This window comes from Octopus bimaculoides, chromosome 9, assembly GCF_001194135.2.
Source record: "Octopus bimaculoides isolate UCB-OBI-ISO-001 chromosome 9, ASM119413v2, whole genome shotgun sequence".
NCBI classification, from domain to species: Eukaryota; Metazoa; Mollusca; class Cephalopoda; order Octopoda; family Octopodidae; genus Octopus; species Octopus bimaculoides.
In genome coordinates, this window is record NC_068989.1 from 69,968,189 (window position 1) to 69,987,988 (window position 19,800).

Below are 19,800 nucleotides of genomic sequence, written 5' to 3' on the forward strand. Positions count from 1 at the left end.
TTTTTTTTTTTATGGGCCGAAATAGCTTGTGGTGCGATGGAGGAAGAAGACAACAAGAAGCAAAAGGACAGAATGAAGCGTTGGACCTTACCTTGCCGACCGCAGCGGGGTACACGATCGCTCCTAATCAGAACACATCTTTCTCATAACGTCGCCGTTTTCTCACTGGCCCCACGTGCTAGCCTTCGACCGTGTGTCGCCGACTTCCGATCTGACCCTTCCGGTTTGGCCCTTCCGGTCTGGCTTCACCTCTGTTTGCCTCACCCCTCTCCACCTCAACACATAGCTCGTCACAACCCATAACACCACAATAATTATTGAAGGGTCCCTCAAAAATATTGTTAGATCATAGTTGGGTCCCTGGTTTTCTGAGCTTCCAGTTGAAACAGTATTGAGATCAGACCCAAAGAAATACAGACATTGCCTATACTGCTCTTTAAAGTTGTTTACAGTAAGCCATGTATTAGTCCGTTGGATACCATCTGGTGATTTGAGTGTAGCTTTGTATCCTACAATCTTGGAAAGGATAAGTAGCTCGGTTTCTGCAAATGTAGGTGGGTTGTTGAGTGTGAGCAAAGCAATTGTGTGTTTTTTTTCATTCAGTTGTAGAAGTAGCATTGTCTAGACAAGAATATATTGCTTTAATAGTATGTGCATTGAACAGTTTTGCGGTTTGTCGGTCATAATATTAATGACCTTACTATGGATAGATCTGGTGAATAAATCTTTGTCAATTAGACAATGGAAATTTTTTTTCTACAGCTTAGGATGTTTATGTGGAAATCTGAAATCTTGGAAGATCTTAAAAGGAACTTCTTTCTCATAGTGTTTGGATCTGTATTTCTGTATGGCTCCTTTACCTGGGCATTAACCAAAAGACTTGAAACTATACTGGACAGCACTTGTTTTATGCCATTTTGAATATATCCAAGAAAGATTATCTGATAAGCTTTGCAAAGTACCAGACACCATTAGAGACAAGTTTTTTTTGCAGGATATTAGAAATATAAGGAGGCACTGGTTAGTGACATCCAATGTTGGACACCTCATCATAGTTAAGACTGCATTGCTCACTCTATGAAGACAATATTAGTTGGTTAGATCATAACATTGAATGTCACTGAAGACAAGTGTTACATGACATAGAACATGTAGATGCATGGAGCATTAGAGACATGCAAATTTGTGCAATCTCAACCTGGGGATGATGATAATGTGAAACAGGAGCATAGCCCCAGTTATGGGTTCAATGTATCTGGGTTCGGGTTGAGCTTTGTAAAGAGTTAGCAAACGGCTAAGGGCTAAATTTCACCTCTTTGTCTAGTATCATTTGGTAGCTCAATGACCAGACACATGACTGTTTAAGTATAACCTACAATATTGTTAATAGGGCCCCTCCATACTTCTGTTGATTGCATAACTGCTGACTCTGCCTGCCTGAAAAACTATAGCTTAAAGCAAGACATAGTATCCTTCAGCAGGAAATCAGAAATTATCTCATACTGTTACTATATTTGAGAGGAAGCTTAGTTGTTACAATACAAATTTGGCCATTATATATATATGTGAAGTCACTGATAATGAGTGTACTTCTGTTATGTTGTTTATACATAAGGGGTAGATGTGTTGTAGTACAAAAGTGTATCATGTCTCCAATGAGGTCTCAGTTCATATCTGGCATAAAATGGTGGCATATGGATTATGCTTGTGTGCAGAAGATTGAGACAGGAATAAAGGATATTACCACTTTTATTAAAGAGAGTGTATATGTGTGCTTAGCTAGTTATGACTAAATATGCTATTAATGTACAGAAAGAAGTGTGAAAGACATGACCAAGTCTTAGCACCAACATAAACAATCTACAGAACTTAGGCCACATGCTGGTCTTTATGACTTTTTATTTATGGCATATGTAATGTCATGATTATATAAACATTATGACTCTTAATTAAAATTTTGTAATATAGATGCAGACTATATGCTTAAGAAGTCTGTTTTGCAACAAGATACTTTCAAGTTAAATCTCACTGCATGGCATTTCGAGAAAATGTTTTTTGCTATAGACTTGGGGGTCATCCAATCCTTTATAAGTGAAATATATTGGTTAGAAGTTGTACAGAAGCCCATTGGAACTGAACCTGAAACCATGTGGTTGCAAAGTGAACATCTTAAACACACAGGCATGCCTGCAAAAGTGTTTTTTCTTTTACTTGTTTTCCTTTTGTATGCTTTATGTTTTTCTCTTATTGTTTCTTTGAGAGAGTTTCAGACTCTCGCTTTAGAGTTGTTGGAGCATTGCTACAAAGTAGATGACGATTACACACAACAACTGCTTACGTACGAATTGAAGAACTTCAGTGATCAGACTTGCCTCAGTCTTGCCGTTGCTGCTAACCACAGGGAGTTTGTCGCCCACACCTGCTGTCAAATGTTGCTCAATGACATGTGGATGGGAGGTTTGCGCATGAGGAAGAATACTGCTCTCAAGGTAGGTAACTCTTTATTTGTCCAGTCTGACAAGTTGAAATTTAAGTGTGTGTCAATTTATAACTTGTCAGTATTAATACTCTCATTACTATATTTCTCTTGAAATATACACAGCCTTTGTTTCAATTAGTTTTCAAATTAATGAAAAATTTAGTTAAATAACTGTCACTTTAGACCCTTTCCTCACCACATTTCTGTTGCAATATACTGTCTTTGTTACATTTAATTTTCAGATTAATGAAGAATTTAGTAACACAACTTAATTTTAAACCTTTTGCAAATATACAAAAAAAAACAATAAAATAATTTTAATTGTAAAATCTAAATTATTGACTTAATACATCATTAACTTATTCTTCTCTATATGTATTTGTTAGTTATGTTTTTGTTTTTTCTAATTCTCATTTCATATAGGTAATATTGGGTATCTTTTTACCACCATACATTCTGCTGCTAGAATTTAAAAGCAAAGAAGAACTGCTGTTGATGCCTCAGACAATGGAAGAACATTTGGATGACATGGAAGAAGAAGCGAGTGAAAATGATCGAGTCTCCATCAGTTCTTTTGATGAAGCTGAAGTGAGTTGATACATTTTTTACCATCTTCACATCAATTCTAACAAGTAATTATTTCAAAAAAGAATAAATTCCATGAGGATTGCTTTGATGAAGACTTTGGTGTTTCATGTTAATTTAATATCTGACATCAACCACTCATCTATCCCTAGTTTCCGCATTGACCACCAGATAAGGGATCAGGGGACCATATATATATATGTATATATATACTCATACACACACACATATATCATTATCAGTGTTTAATGTCCATTTTCCAGCCTTGCATGGGTTGGAAGGTTTAACAAGAAGCAATGATCCAGAGGACTGCATGAAACTCCAATGTCTGCTTCGGCAGGATTGCTTTAGCTGAATGCCCATCCTAATATCAACCACAGACATACTCATGCACATATATGTGTGTGTTTGTATCTTCTTGTCTTGTTGTCATGCAACAAATATAAAATGAGTATTACCATCATACAAGCAGTATTCCTCATTTCCAGTCTTCATTGGAAAGTATTAGCTAGCTTGGAAACAGGAAGACATTTGACTGGAAAATCTGTCTCAAAAATCCCATCTGACCGATGCAAGGATGATAATGTGGACATTAAAACAATGACGATAATGATGATGATGGTATTTTGAGATGATCAACTTGTCAGACTTTCAAATCACAAAAACCAGTCTTGTAAGTTTTATTGCATTGTAACAACTTTACAAAAGACATTTTGCTAATTAATGGCAATCTAACTAGACGCAATATTAGATTTAAAGCAGCTGGGAAAAGTGGATCAGAATGCTCAGTGCTGAGCATATCTTTTACACTGTGGATTACCCTTATGGCTGAGGATCCCAACATTGAATGTTGAGCTCCTGGGAGTGCATGAATGGTGCAGTATAAAACTTATAATGATTGCGGCCTTATATATCTTTCAGTTGGGTTTAGTCCTACTGTGTGGCACCTTGAGCAAGTGACTTCAACTGTAGTTCCAAGCCAACCAAAGCCTGAGTGAATTTGGCTGATGGAATCTGAAAGAAGTCCATCATGTGTATGTGTATACATACATATGTACATATGTGTCTGTATTTGTTTACATTTGTTCTTTGCTAAGTTACAAGCTACAAGCAGTATTGTCATCACTTCTATCACTAAATCATCCACTTGCCTCATGCTTTAAAAGATTTGTGAAATAAAAGATCTCTTACTTGGAAACTGGTAAGAATTAACAGCTAGAATGGCAGCTGGTCATAAAACAATGGCCCAATAATATATTCATCTAATCCATACTCACTTGAAAACAAGTGTGAAAATGGATGGAAGAATTGTGTAACTAGGCATGCGTAAACCTCACTAGCTATTTGTTGATTCATCTAATCAATGCATTTATTAACTTAGGGTGTTCTACAAATTATTAGGAATTAGCTTAGGGAGCTATAACCAATATATATGTGAAATAAGCTGAGAAACTGAATTTATGCATATAAGAAAATGTGCACCTCATCATCATCATCATTTAGAATCCGTTTTCTATGCTGGCATGGGTTGGACAGTTTGACTGGAACTGTAAGCTGGAGAGCTGTCCCAGGCTCCAGTCTGTTTTAGCTTGGTTTCTACAGCTGGATGCCCTTCCTAACACCATCCACTACACAGAGTGTACTGGGTGCCTTTTATGTGTCACTGACTCTGGCCACAACTATAATTTCACTTGGCTTGATGTGCCTTAAGCACAGCAAATCACCAAAGGTCTCAATCACTGAGACTCAACATCTGAAGATAAAACTTCACCACCTCATCCCATGTCTTCCTGGATCTACTGCTTCCATGTTCCCTCCACAGTTAGAGATCAGCACTTTCCTACACAGTTGTTCTCATCCATATGCATCACAGGACCACACCAGCACATATTTACTTTATTGGTAACCACCCAACAATAAATTCATTGAGTTAATCAAATCTTAATAACTGACTAAAGATTATTTCTATTTTTATTCTGCAGAATGAATATGGAGAAGATATTGATAATAACTCCATTGGAAGCACAACTGTAACAGCACCACCACCAACAGCAACCAATAAAGACGTGGATGTGCTATCTAATGCACTTCATCCAATTACATTCCCAGATAAGCCACTGAAGAAGAAATCACCTTTAAAACCTGGGAAGAAACTCTATGAGTTTTATAATGCACCTATAACGAAATTCTGGGCACACACTGTAAGTATATATTTTCTGCATCCTTCATTCATCATCATTGTCATCATTTTAATGTCCACTTTTCTGTGCTTGCATGGGTTAGACAGAGTTTAGCAAGGCAGGTTTTCTATGGCCAGATGCCCTTCCTGTCACCAAGCTTCACCTGTTTCTAAGGTAAGGTTATATTTCCTCATGGCTGAGCATGATTGGAAGTGAATGACACTGCTTGTATGACAGTGACACTTGTTTACAACTATCACATGATGTCAAGACAAGGAGACTCAAACAAACACACATACTATGGGCTTCTTTCAGTTTCAGTTTCCAAAATCCACTCACGAGGTTTTGGTTGGCATGCACTATTTTAGAAGACATTTGCCCAAGGTGGCAGTTAGTGGAACTGAACCCAGAGCCATGTAATTGGGAAGCAAACTTCTTAATCATATGGCCATGCTTGCTTGCATCTGATTCATTCTAAATAAACACCATCAATTGTCTTTTTGCTTACAATTTTTATGGTTACCTTGAAAGTGATTCAGCTAGGAGGTCACACAATACAGCTTCCTTCTCAAAATTTTAACTCATGAACGACTATGAGGAAATATTACCTTATTGGTGAAGGTTAGCAACAGGACAGGTATCTGGCCATTGAAAATCTACCTTGATGAAGCTTGGAAAAATGGATATTAAATCAATGATGGTGACACTGTATTATCCAACCACTAAATCTCACCATGGTTTGGGTTACGTTATTTTGTAACATAGACTCTGTGAGATCAGTCACTTTAGTAGCTAAGTGATCTTGTTGCTAACTGCTTGACCATTATGTAGAAGCCAAACCTACAAGCCAACCAAACAGGTTTGTGGCAAGAAGAGTTTTTAAAGTTTTTTATTGTCTCAGTCATCAGCCTGTGGCCATGCTGGGACACTACATTGCCTTGGAGAATTTTTTTAGTTGACTAAAGCAACTCCAGTTTTTTTTGTTTTTTTTTAAGCTTGGTACTTATTTTATCGATCATTTTTGCCAAACTGCTCAGTTACAAGGATGTATACAAACTAACCCTGGTTCTCTGGTGGTAATAGAGAACAAACAGACACAACACACACACACACACACACACAACAGGTTTCTTTCTGTTTCTGTCTATCAAATCCACTCACAAGATTTTGATCAACCTGAGGCTATAGTAGAAGAAATTTGCCCAAGGTGCCATGCAGTGAAACTGAAACTGGAACTATGTGGTTGGGAAGCAAACTTCTTACCACACAGCCTTCCATAATATTGCTAATGGTGTCATAGTGTGAAGATAGATAGAGAGAGGAGGAGACTGCATAGATTGGCATATTTGTTTAACTGAATGCAGAGCCATGGAGTGGGCACTTACTGTAGACTGGCAGATTGGAGTCGTTAGACTAATGATAGCTGAATGGCCTGACTTGTCATGATAGGTAGTGGGCTTTCGATACTATTGACTGGATACTGTAGGATGATTGCTCATAACTTGAAAGTTTAAGGCCCTAAAGTGGCTCCAATAACTGAAGGAAAGCAGTAGGAGGCAGGGCGATGATGCTAGGTGGAGGAAAGAAGGAATGGTAAGATGAGGGGTGGTTGCAGGAGTAGGGTGGGGAATAGGAGAAGGGGAAAGAATTAAAGACAAAATTGAGAAAAAGAAAGGGATGAAGCTGGAAAGATGATAGGACAGGTTGTATAGAAATGTTTAGGGCTATCCTGCATTATAAGGGGCAAATATGGGCAGAAGGTATAAGGGAAAGTAGACAGGAAGAAAGCAACAGACTGGGGTGGGGAAGAATCCTGAGTGAGGCGTTGGAAGAAAGAGAGGTGTGGGTGGTAAGTTTGGAAATGTGCCAAAGTTTTAAAGGAAATATTCTGCAGCTTATGTTAGTTACAGTTCAGTATGTGAAAAACAATATGTAGATTATATGAGGTTGTAAATCAATGAAAATGTGAATTTTAATAAATGAATAATGTTTCTGCACTGCTACCACCAGCTCCCGCCCCCCACCACCACCACCATCAAAAAGCAAAAAAAAAATAAGCTAAAAATATTGTTTCTTGTATAGTTTCTGCTAATTTTCTTAAATAAAGTCAATTCGGTTTATATAAGGATATTTAAGCAAGTTTTAGTTTTGCTCAAATCATGATATGGACTTATTGGATCCTGTCAAACCATCCAACCTCTGTAAACATGGAACATGGACATTAATTGATGATGATGATGTACTTGTCTAGCAAATGATTTGATCTGAGACCCATATGTTGAAGCTGAAGCAGTTCCTTCATGGAAGAGCCAGTTTAGCTGTTTAAAATCATACAGAAAAAGTATTCAAATTCACTTCCCATTTATTTCTTGGGATATCAAAATTTTCAGCGTGCATCTGCAATGCCAAAGGCTTACATATCCAAAATTCTATTACAACTTTGACATGGTTTTGTTCTGATTAGAGCCTACCCAATTTGACACCTTTCTTATTTCACAATTTCCTATATTCATGGAAACACAGTTCCAATGCTGCCAGGTAGTAGTGATGCAATGAAAATTGTGACACCTCAAGGAAAAAATGTCAAATAAGTTTCATGAATTATAGGTAATGACTGAAAGAATATGATTACAAATACAAGTGGTTTGCAGGGTCCCTTCAAGGATCTCTTGAGTAATATTACTCAGCAGGGTGCAGAGAATCTCTCCATATCAAGCAGCTACTTCTCTGCATTGAGAAACCACAGCTTTGGTACTAAGCACCTGTGATTAGAATGTCACAGGAAAGAATTGCAAAACACCTTCTTCAAGTCAAGCCAACCAGCAGGATACCTAGGGGTAGACCAAGAATGCGATGGTTGGACAATATCCATAGTTTCAGTCAGTCATGCTTAAGAATCCAGCTGGAAAGTCTAATGATGATCGCTTCTGTTAGGACACTATGAAAGGGGTGCCTGAGGACTCAACTCCCTTGGCCCTTCCAGGAATAGTGGGTGGAGAAGATGGATGGATAAATTTTATGGTTTTTGTATGTTTTTAGATGGCTAAAAATGGCTTTTCTTTGATGAAATTCAATTCCTATATTTTACAACTCTAATTTGACTTTGCCTTAGCTATTTCTTGTGCAAAAAATAATAATTTCTTGTTGTTTTAGATCTGCTTCATACCACCCACCACAGCAGAATTGATGGTTCCAATTAAAAAGCATTGGTATGGGTGCTGGTGCCACATAAAAAAAAAACACTGGTGATGGTGCCATGTAAAAAGCACCCAGTACACTCTGTAAAATGGTTGACATTAGAAAGGGCATCTACCTGTAGAAACCAATCCAAAACAGACTATGGAACCCAGTGGACATTAAATGTTGATGATGAAGTTTTCCATAAATCTTCAGTTTCTATAAATGTTGATGATGATGTTTCCATAAATTTTCAGTTTTTCATTTTTTCCTGTTTTTTCTTTTTAAACTAATTTAATCATTCTTTTTTTCTTTTTCTTTTCATTCAGATTTCTTATATGACATTCCTGTTTTGTTTCACATATATTGTGTTATTAAAAACTTTACCAGTGCCTCGCTGGCAGGAGTATTATGTTATTGCATACATCGGAACTCTTGCATTAGAAAAGATGCGCATGGTAAATATTACTTCTTTTTCTTCTTTCCATTTCTTTATTTTCTGATTCCCAACATAGTGGTATTTGTTACTGCTGTTGCCTTCTTTTCTTCGCCTTCTTCCTTGACTTCTTCTTCATCATCATCTTATTATTAAGATGGCAAGCTGGCAGAATCGTTAGCATGCCGGGTGAAATGCTTAGCAGTATTCCATCTGTCGCTACATTCTGAGTTCAAATTCTGCTGATGTTAACTTTACCTTTCATCCTTTTGGGGTCGATAAAAGAAGTACCACTTGAGCACTAGAGTTGATGTAATCGACTCATCCCCTCCCCCAGAATGGCTGCTCTTGTGGCAAAATTTGAAACCATTATTATTATCCACACCAGGCGAAATACTTAGCTGTATTTCATCTACCTTTACATCGACTTTGCCTTTCATCCTTTTGGGATCAATGAAATAAGTACCAGCCAAGTGCTGTGGTCAATGTAATGAACTTAACCTTCCCCCAATATTTCAAGCCTTGTGCCTATAGTAGAAAGGATTAGTATTATTATTATTATTATTATTATTATTATTATTAAAGGCAGCAAGCTGGTGGAATTGTTAGCATGCCAGGCAAAATGCTTAGCGGCATTTCATCTGTCGCTACATTCTGAGTTCAAATTATGCCAGGACCAACTTTGCATTTCATCCTTTCAGGGTTGATAAATTAAGTACCAGTGAAATACTGGTGTCAATCTAATCAACTAGTCCCCTCCCACAAAATTTCAGGCCTTATTATTCTGTTGTGTCTGGGGAGAGTCATTCTCTTTTGGTGCCTTATAATTTAACACACTCACCAGTAAAATTTCCACTTATCTCTTTTTTATTTTTCTAAAATTTTTGTTGCGTCTTGCAACCTTTTCAAAAGTTTTGAGTCAGAACTATTGAAAATATTGCAAGACGCAACAAAAATTTCTGAAAAATAAAAAAGAAATAAGTGGAAATTTTACCGGTGAGTGTGTTAAATTATAAGGCACCAAAAGAAAATGACTCTCCCCAGACACAACAGTATATGCTTCAACACATAAAGAATCTTACAAACCAAATCCAAAAACCAAATTATTATTATTAAGGTAAAATACTGGTTGAATCATTAGATCATTAGTGCATCAGATGAAATGGTTAACAGCATTTTTGTCGTACTTTTCATCTTTTAGGGGTTGATAAAAGAAAGTACTGGAATCAATATAATCAACTGAGCTTTGTGTCAAAATTTGAAATAATTATTGTTGTTGTTGTTGTTGTTGTTGTTGTTGTTGTTGTTAAGGAAAGTGGAATGACATAAGCATTAGAGTGTCAGACAAAATACCTTGCAGTACTTGAGCTGGCTCTTTTCATTCTGAGTTCAAATCCTGCCAAGGTCAACTTTGCAATTCACCTTTTCAGAGTCGATAAAATAAAGTACCACTCAAGTACTAAGGTCAATGTAATTGATGAAGTCCTTCCCCATAAGATCACTGGTCCTGTGCCAAAATTTGAAATTATTATTTATCCTATGCCCCCTGTGAAAAATAGTTGATTATCTATTGTGATCAGGGACATATATTGAACAAGTGATCAATCTAGTATTGAGTTCAATGATTAGGGGGTCAAGATTTTTGTGTGTGCCTTTTTGTTTTTTTGGGGGGTTTTTTTTTCTTTTTTATTCTCAAGCTAGCCTCAGAAATTTGTTTCAGAGGAACTTACATGTTATACAGTTGCATTCACTACATCCAATATTTATTATCGTTGGAAACTTGAAAATTTCAAATTTGTTCAAAAAATTAGTATGCAAAAACTATTTCAGAAATATCATGAACTTGCCAAGATAAGGCACAAAAGGAAAAAAAAAACAAACTAAAAGTAAAACTATAAGAAAAAGAAGTAAAGTAAGAAAAAGCATCCAGCCCATTTGTGAAGTTGTTGGCATCCAGCTGTAAAAACGATGCCAAAACTGACCTCACTTGTGCTGATGCCATGTAAAAAGCACTCAGTCCATTTTACAGAGTAGAATCCTTGTGAGTGAATTTGGTCAATGGAAACTTAAAGAAGCTCATTGTGTACATGTGTGTGTGTATTTACTTGTATTTGTCCTGAGTAAGAGTTTAAAATGCATCTGGTATTTGGGGTCTTGGTACAGGAGTTCCAGGATTTTGAGGAGTGAAGCACCACCCCTTAGCCACTGATGATCCCAGGTCTACTCTGACCTGGAGTAGTAGCACTTGTTAGGGTCCTAGCTATGGGTTAATAGCATATGTACCACCTACTCCAAACCCAGTCTATGACTTCTCCAATAATCAATGATAACTTGGTCAGCAAATCCTCTGTGATGGTCAACAATTGATGACAAGTTGATATGCTATGGATCACAGTATACCAAAGTGTGTATGCATGTGATCAGGGACCACATGTGAACTTGTATTTCTGCTGAGGCTGGCTGTCAGAGCTGATTCAACCCACTCAGTGTGAATGCTGCCACAAGAACAAGTACTTGTATCTATATATACAAGGGGCTGCTGAAAAGTTTCTGGCTTTGGGTAGAAGAAAATACAGGAGGATCAGTTATAATTTCATTCAGCATATTCTCCTCTCAGATTCACACTTATTGCAATGATCCTTCAGATTTTCTTAACCCTGTAAAAGAACTCAGAAAGTTGGGCTTCCAACCAGGCCGTTTGCAATATCCTTAAAGCCTGGAACTTTTCAGCACCCCTTCGTATGCATGTATGTCTTGACCCCCAACTTGATATAACATGGTGTTAGTAAATGAGCGTCACCATCATATAGGCAATGTTGTTTACTTCAGTCTTCTGGGGAAAACCTGTCTGGCCATGGGGGAAATGTTACCTTACTTGGGTACAAGTGAGAGTTGGTGACTGGAAAGGCATCCTACTATTGAAAATATGTCTCACCAAATTCTGTTTGACCCATGCAAACATTAAAAAGGTGGTGATGACACTGACAACGACATAAGAGATTCTTTATTTTTCTTTTTGAAAACAAAATCATTTTCCAAAGAAAAATATTTTTATTTAAAATAAAACAATTATAAAGCATGTAAATAAATCAAATAGAAAAACTACATGAACATTATTTTTGTGTATATAATAAATATTATGTTTATATTTCAATAATAATTAAGTTGTTCAAAATACAATATATATATATATATTATGAACTATTTAGGAGGGATTGCAATTCTGATTGGGAAGAAACAAACACACTCATAAATGAATGCATGAAACCCATTATACATGCGCGCGCACGCACACACACACACACACACACACACACACACACATAGAGACAGACAGACTAACACACAAGTACAGGTGCAGGCATAGCTGTGTGGTTAAGAAGTTTGTTTCCCAACCATGTTCTGCCCCAATGTGTGGAATCTTAAGAAAATGTCTTCTATAACCTTTGGCCAACCAAGGTTTTGTGAGTAGATTAGGTTGATGGAAACTGAAAGACACCTGATGAATGTGTGTGTGTCCTTGTTTTTGAGATCACTTGCTGGTTTTAAATGATTCTTACTGTCATACAAGTAGTGTCACTCTTTTGCAATCTTCTTTGGAAACATATCCAGCAGTTGTATTGTTCATATTTGAAGGTTAAGGGGAAATATCACCATCTTTGGAAATGGGTAAGTTGCCTACAGGAAAGATGTCCAGCTGCAGAAAATCTGCCAAATTTTGTCTGACCCATACAAGCAAGGAAAAGTGGACTTTAAGGGAACGGTAATCACATTTAAGGTCCACTTTTCCATATTTGCATAGTTCAGATGGCCAGATGCCCTTCCTCTCTCACCAACCCTCACCTGGTTCCAAGCATGCTAAGATTTCCCTATAGTCAGAATATTGGAAATGAACAGTAACACTTGTATGATGGTGGTGATAGTCACTTAGAACCATCACAAGTTGTCAAGACAAGGGGTACATACATACACACATGCATATATATATATATATATATTTATATATATATATATATGACCAAGACCTTTGGCAATATGCTGTGCTTGAGTACATGACCCATCAAGCTAAGTAAAATCGTAGTCATGGCAGATACTAGCGTCATGCAACCAGCACCCATGACTGTGGCATGTAAAAGCACCCATTACACTCTCAGAGTGGTTAGCATTAGGAAGGGCACCCAGCCATAGAAACTATGCCAAATCAGACTGGAGTCTGGTGCAGCCCTGATCAAAAAGTATTGGGACTGTTGCTCTAGTAACAGAGCTAATGTACACAGAATGAAACCACTTGGCACAGGTTGATCTTGAACTCTGTCACACATGCACACTAAGTTATAATGCTCTCATTTACTTCCATTGTTTATAGCAGTGCTTGGAAGAAAAGTGTGTAGAGTGTTGTCTTCTCAAAAAGATCAGGTTTCAGCTGCACAGGATTTCCTTGATTGTGCCAAGGAAGATGAAAACGGCTTGAAGATAGTCATACAAATGATTGCTGTCTCTCTGAGCTTCTTATATGGCCTCTCAAACGACTATTCAGTGCCACTGCTGATCTGAGTGGTTTGACGTATAGGTGACAGACCAAAAATTGTTACTTCCTCTGTATTGATCAGATCACTTGTGAGATATAATCCTTATGAACCACTGTATGTCTTGTAAAATTGACTTGCAAGCCCTTTCACACACCATCATTCTGATTATCATCTTTCATACTTTACTTGTTTCAATCATTGGGTTGCAGCCATGCTGGGACACTGCCTTGGAGGGTTTAGTCCAGTGGTTCTCAAACAGGATCCATATGGCCTCTGAGGGTCCATATAAGATTTGTAGTGGGGTGGGGTCACACAACAAAATAGTAAATTGTGAATCCGCAATAGTTTTTTTAAGAGCCCCTAACAATATCTTACTTTAGATGTATATATTGGTGTGTATTGCATGAAACAGCCAGGTTTCTTTCTCTAACATTTTACATAGTTCAACCTACACAAGTTAATGTACGAAAAACAAAACAGGAATTTTGAAAGAAGTATATATAAAACTGATATTTAAACATTGGCTGACTATGGGGATCCACCAGAATAAAATAGTAATCAAAGGGAACTAGAGCTAAAAGATGGTTGAGAACTTCTAATTTAGTCAAACAAATCAATCTCTGTACTTCTTTTGGAGTCTCTTACTTATTCTATTAGTCTGTTTTGCAACACTTCTAAGGTATTGCAATGTTAACAAATGAACATTGGTTATAGGGTAGTGATAGGGGACAAACACATACATACAAATATGTGTGTATGTTGAGGACAAACTTACAGTTTCTGTCTACTGAATTTCCTCCCAAGGCATTGGTTGGCTCAAGGCTATAGTAGAAGACATTTGCCCAAGGTGCCACACAGTGGGGGTGAACTGAAAACCACATGGCTGGAAAGAGACTTTCTTAACCACAAAGCCATATCTGTATTTATATATTATTTAAATCCATAAGTTTTGTGTATGAGTACACATATAAATATACATGCTTATATATATAGATATGTATTGATATATACACTTTCATATTTATAAATATGTACACACACACACACATATATATATATATCTACTTATAGTGATATGTATATATATATATATATATATATATATATATATATACACACACACACACACACACACACACATATATATACATATACACACACATAAGTACATTTATGTGAACATATTTATATATACACATACATATATATTTATATATATGCCTTCATATATATGTGTGTGTATTCATACACACATATAGATTTAAATGCATTTACACACACACAAATATATATTTACTGTTATATATATATATATACATATACATATACACACACACACTCGCACATACATACATACATACATACATACATATAAGAGGGATGACCACTAAGTGGACATCCATTATGCTAGATGTAGACCCCTGGCATTTTGCTGAATTTTCTTGAGAACAATCTTTTCTTAGTGGTCAGACCATATGGGGTCTACATCTAGCATAATGGATGTCCACTTAGTGGTCATCCCTCTTATATGTATGTAATATAATTTTTCTGAATCTTCAGATTTTTCAATATGCTAGGCCACTGGTTTTAAATTGATATTAATCAAATTAATATTCAATTTTTCACCTTATTATTTAAATTTACATATATATATATATATATGCATAGACACACTCACATAATATACATATATAGATATGTACTTATGTGTGTGTGTGTACTGTGTACTTACGTAGGTGTATATACTTGGAAGCCCTATCAACAAAGATTGTCAGTTGATATAACAAGAATTGTCATGAAGTTTAGCAGTGTGTAGCTGTTGTAGTTAATCAGCTGTATAAATGTTAACTACTTACCAGGACACTTCTTGCTTCCTTTGTTGGAAAATAGCCCAAAAGAAAAGTAGTGGTATTTAATCAATATCCATGTGTTAAAACCATTTCAGTTTCATATCCACTATGTTAAAAATATCACTTTAATTTCTATGATACATAAATGGATGGGATTTTTTCTCAAAATCAAATTCAATTATATGCGCATGCACGCACACACACACACAACACACACACACACAAGTTTTATATCTTAAACATTTTTGTTATTTTTTTTTAACTCTTATAAAAAACACATACCAAAAATGTTACAAATATTTATATTGATAAAAAAAATAGTAACCATAGTAACAGTTATTTTAATAAATTATTTATGATAATATAACAATTATATAATTGATAGTCATCACAAAACAAGAACAACAAAACTATCAATTTAAATAGAGTTCTTGGTCTGTAGTTTTTGAGTAATTCATCATTGTATTCAAGACTCAAAAGCTCATTCCTTAGTTTTGGTAATTTGGTTATTATCTTCCAACTCCAGCAATATAACTGAACACTGAAAACATTCATAAATCAATGTTTAATGTTATACAGACCTGCTTTCTCTTCTCTGAGTTTAATGGTTTATTAAGTTGATTCACATGATGATAGCAATGATTTTTTTTTTTTTTTTTTTTTGGCAAAATGTTCTAATATTTTTATTGGTGCTCATGGCAATAAATAAAAGCTATTTCACCTAGTTTTTACCTCCTTTTAGTAACTCGGCTGGTTGCGTAATTTGATAAAGTGTTCTGTTGCACATTTGAAGTTTTGAGAGTAGATTGTGTCTCAACACCTTCTTTGTCTCTTTGTTTTTATTCTCTTTATTGGATATCATATATACACACACAAAGGCATGCACACATACACACACACATGCACACACACACACATACACACATACATATATAAAGAACAAACACAATATGGAAAGCACACCTACAACTTAGAGGTAGAAAATAGAGAACCAATGCAATCTTGTAAACTGTTTCCTATTTATGGTCACATGAAAGAAATTGAGGCTTGGATCAATGTTATTCAGATGTGTATATAATGAGGAAAGAAAAACCCACAAGATGTTTATATAATGGTGAAAGGATAAAGCCACACGATTCTGATTTTCATATGGAAAAATATGGTACTTAATTTATGTATCTTTTCCAAATGGATTTAGTTTAATTAAGCAAGCGGTTATTCGATTATTGTTAAAACACAGAAACTGCTGCCACGATTTTCTGTAGAGATATTATTAATGGAGATAATGTACAACATTTTAAATAGGATTCGAATTCTGAAACAATTTTCCAGCAAATTGAAACTAAAGAAGCTGCAAATATTTTTAGATTCTGAATTTATATTCCATGGAAATTGTATGAAGACAATTTTGGAGAAGACCCAATTCACATATTATTGCTTTAGCTGTGGCACTAAACTAAAAATAACACTGCAACTGTAATGGTTATTTTATATTTGTGTTTCTTTTTGGTAATTGCATTAAGATTTAGTGATTTAGTTTCTGTTAGATTTTGTAGAGCAACCAGTCATAAGCCAAATAAGCATATTTGATTAAGAAATTTATTTAATTATTTATCTATTGTTAGTTTTGAATACTTGGTTTATGCATACTTATTTTTATTTCTATTGTGTTTACTTTATGTAAATTATCAGATTATTCCCTTAACCCCTTTTGTTACTATATTTCCATTGAAATCTATTGCTTTTGTTTCAATTAATTTTTAATGAAGAGTTTATCAAAATAACTCCATTGTTATATAGCTGTTGCTTGGAGCATAAAGTAACATGGAATTTTGATGGTAGGTTTTACTTTAGATCACTTTAAAACAGGAAGTTTGTATTGTAGAAACAGATTCAGGCAGGTTGGTTTCAAAAGGATTATGTTTATATATATTTCATTGATATTTATTGTTTCTACTCATGATTAATTACCAAAAAAAAAAAATTAACTTTCTAATTCTCTTTTTAATTTGAGGAAGTATGAAGTTGCTCTTTTTCTAGATGATACATTAATTATCCTAAAAACGGCATGTAAAAATGAATATCTTTATTATTTTATCTCCATATTTATCTATTTATTATAGTTTAATTAAATCATAAACGGTGTTATTTTCAGCTTCCGCTCAGTTTTTTTTTTTTTTTTTAAAGAGGATACAAAAGCAGTTTTTTTAATTGTAAAAATTAAATATTATTTTTCGTTAGGATCATTAATTTTTAACCTCCACTTCACGCCAAGCTCATTTTTCACCATTTCAAATTATGGAAACAGTGGCATATTTCACTAGAAATTTTTATCATAGCAGCCATCTATTAATTGCTTCTTATGAAGTGAATGATTATAAAGAGAACCAATTCCATTGAAAAATACAGCAAAAAATTGTAACAGTGTAGACTGACTACTTAATGACATTCTCTGCATGATATTCAAAATTATATTATTATTTTTTATAAATCTTTGTCTCTTGATAGTGGACTAATTTGTCTGTTGATAATGTTTTAGGATATAAAATAAATCTTTCTCAGTTGATTTCATTTTAAAATTAATTCAATGAAATAATCATGTGTTCCATTAACTTGTGAATAACGTTGTTTAAAAAGAATTGTCTTGTTTTATATTACTCTTGAATTATTGACAAAGATTGTTTAGAAATGTATCCACGCTATATAATTCCTACTCTACATAATTCTGTATGATTCTATAATTCTTACTCTGAAACGTTTGTAAAATATCAGTCATAATTTTAGGGGTGGGGTGGTCATCGCTTTTGTGTTTGCATTCTAAAGTCAAGTTGTTGATTTACTGGCTGCGTTTATAAACTATTTGTATTTTGTGTTGTTCCATGAGTGGATGTGCACTGTCATTGTTGCTGGCCTTGAAAACAATTATCTGACGGTGCTTCTTTTGGGATTTGCAGCAGAATAACTTTTTTAATTCTATACGAAAAAGTCTGCCAGTTAAACAGTAGAGAAAGAAGTTGATAGCATGGTTGATGTAAAGAAGAATGTAACTGAGTACTCGTAACAGTATGGCCTCAGCCAGGCTTTCTAAGTCCTTCCTAGATTTTTTAGTGATGGAAGTGAGAGTGTTAGGAACTGTTGTGAAAATCCATACAAAGGAAATAGTTAAAAGAATGACTGCAAGTCGGCGGTGTATGCTCCGCATGTGTTGGTCGTCCTTTGTCATGGCACTTTTCAATGTTTCACGATGTTTCAGTAAGCAGAATATGATGAGCAGGTTCAATATAAGAAGTAGAACAGAGGGAATCACAGAGAAGAGGACCATGTTGAACCATGGGAAATATACACAAATTTTGATCATTTTACTTGTGCATTCTAGTTTGTCAGGGCTCTCAGGGTTGTCAGTACTTACTAGTTCTGCTGTCCAAAAGAAATGTGAGTTGAGCAATAGAAATACTGTGACAATTGTAGCAGTAACAATTTTGACTCGACGGAAACTGCACATACCATTCGCGCGCAAAGGAAACCAAACCGCCAGGAATCTTTCTGTGGTCACTGCTACAATCAGCCAGGCAGATATATGTAAGGAAGAGTTTATAATAAATATTATTACTTTACAGCTAAAGACAGAAACATGTAAGAGTTCTATGTAAGACCACATACGAATCCATGTCTTGAGACCACTTATGAGGAGGAATACAGTGTCTGAGATTGCCAGCATGGCAAGGTAAAAAAAAGTCGATGTTCTTCGTAATTTACGTTTCATCCAGATGATGAAACTGAGAATGTTTCCTATTGTTCCCATGATAATTATCACTGGTAGAACATAGATGAGGATGGAAATTGAGATTTGGTACGCTTTGATCTGCTCAAGTTGTTGTTTTTGGCTGAGAACTGTTGTCTCATTAGTCCAAGTGGGTAGTGTATATGTCATGTTGTCACTCAGGGACATATTGATGCCTTCCCACTTCGCTATGTCCAACTCCGGTTTGGTGTTATCTTGTAAACAGGTTATGAATCATCTACAAGATAAAATTGAAATATAGATTACAAGTGATGTTCTCCATTAAATAATTATTGTCATAACTAATCAATCAGGTTTCACTGTAAAGTTACATTTATGTTGGTTATATTAAATATCTTTTACTACTATTTACTATAGTTTAACTGCAACCTATTTATTGGCAAAAAATTGCATGCACAATTTTTCGTCAGTATATAGGTCATAGTTTTGAGCAACAAAATTTTGACACCATATTAATTATTAATTATGTTTAATTGGAACATGATTAATGAGAATGAATGTGACTTTATATAATGATATGTTTTAAGTCTTGAAGATGACTTTATATAATGTTTTAATTCTTACATATAGCTTTTAGATAGCCCCTTAAGTGCAAGGCTGTGTAGTTAAGACACTTGCTTTGCAAGCATGTGGGTTTGGGGTTCAATCCTACTGTTTTATACCATAGCCATCTGAGCTGAAATTAATACATGGATAATGTGTGGAAGTCAATCATATCTGTATGCGTGTGTGTGTGTGTGTGCGCGCGCCAGCCCCCCCCCC

General features: G+C 35.3%; 2 protein-coding genes across 7 annotated transcripts in view; one reads left to right on the plus strand and one right to left on the minus strand.

Moving 5' to 3' along the window:
- The window catches only part of LOC106881649 (transient receptor potential cation channel subfamily M member 3), a 662,626-nt gene that overhangs the window by 589,777 nt on the left and 53,049 nt on the right, over window positions 1–19,800 (plus strand). For all 5 annotated transcript variants that reach the window (XM_052970748.1, XM_052970745.1, XM_052970746.1 and 2 more), the window contains 4 exons: window positions 2,261–2,489; window positions 2,903–3,067; window positions 5,047–5,265; window positions 8,751–8,879. In XM_052970748.1, coding sequence (XP_052826708.1) covers window positions 2,261–2,489; window positions 2,903–3,067; window positions 5,047–5,265; window positions 8,751–8,879 — 742 coding nt within the window. The remainder of the gene's footprint in view (window positions 1–2,260; window positions 2,490–2,902; window positions 3,068–5,046; window positions 5,266–8,750; window positions 8,880–19,800) is intronic.
- The window catches only part of LOC106881650 (probable G-protein coupled receptor 139), a 25,046-nt gene continuing 17,096 nt past the window's right edge, over window positions 11,851–19,800 (minus strand). For both annotated transcript variants that reach the window (XM_014932114.2, XM_014932115.2), the window contains exon 2: window positions 11,851–19,255. In XM_014932114.2, coding sequence (XP_014787600.1) covers window positions 18,073–19,185 — 1,113 coding nt within the window. In that variant the 5' untranslated portion in view covers window positions 19,186–19,255 and the 3' untranslated portion in view covers window positions 11,851–18,072. The remainder of the gene's footprint in view (window positions 19,256–19,800) is intronic.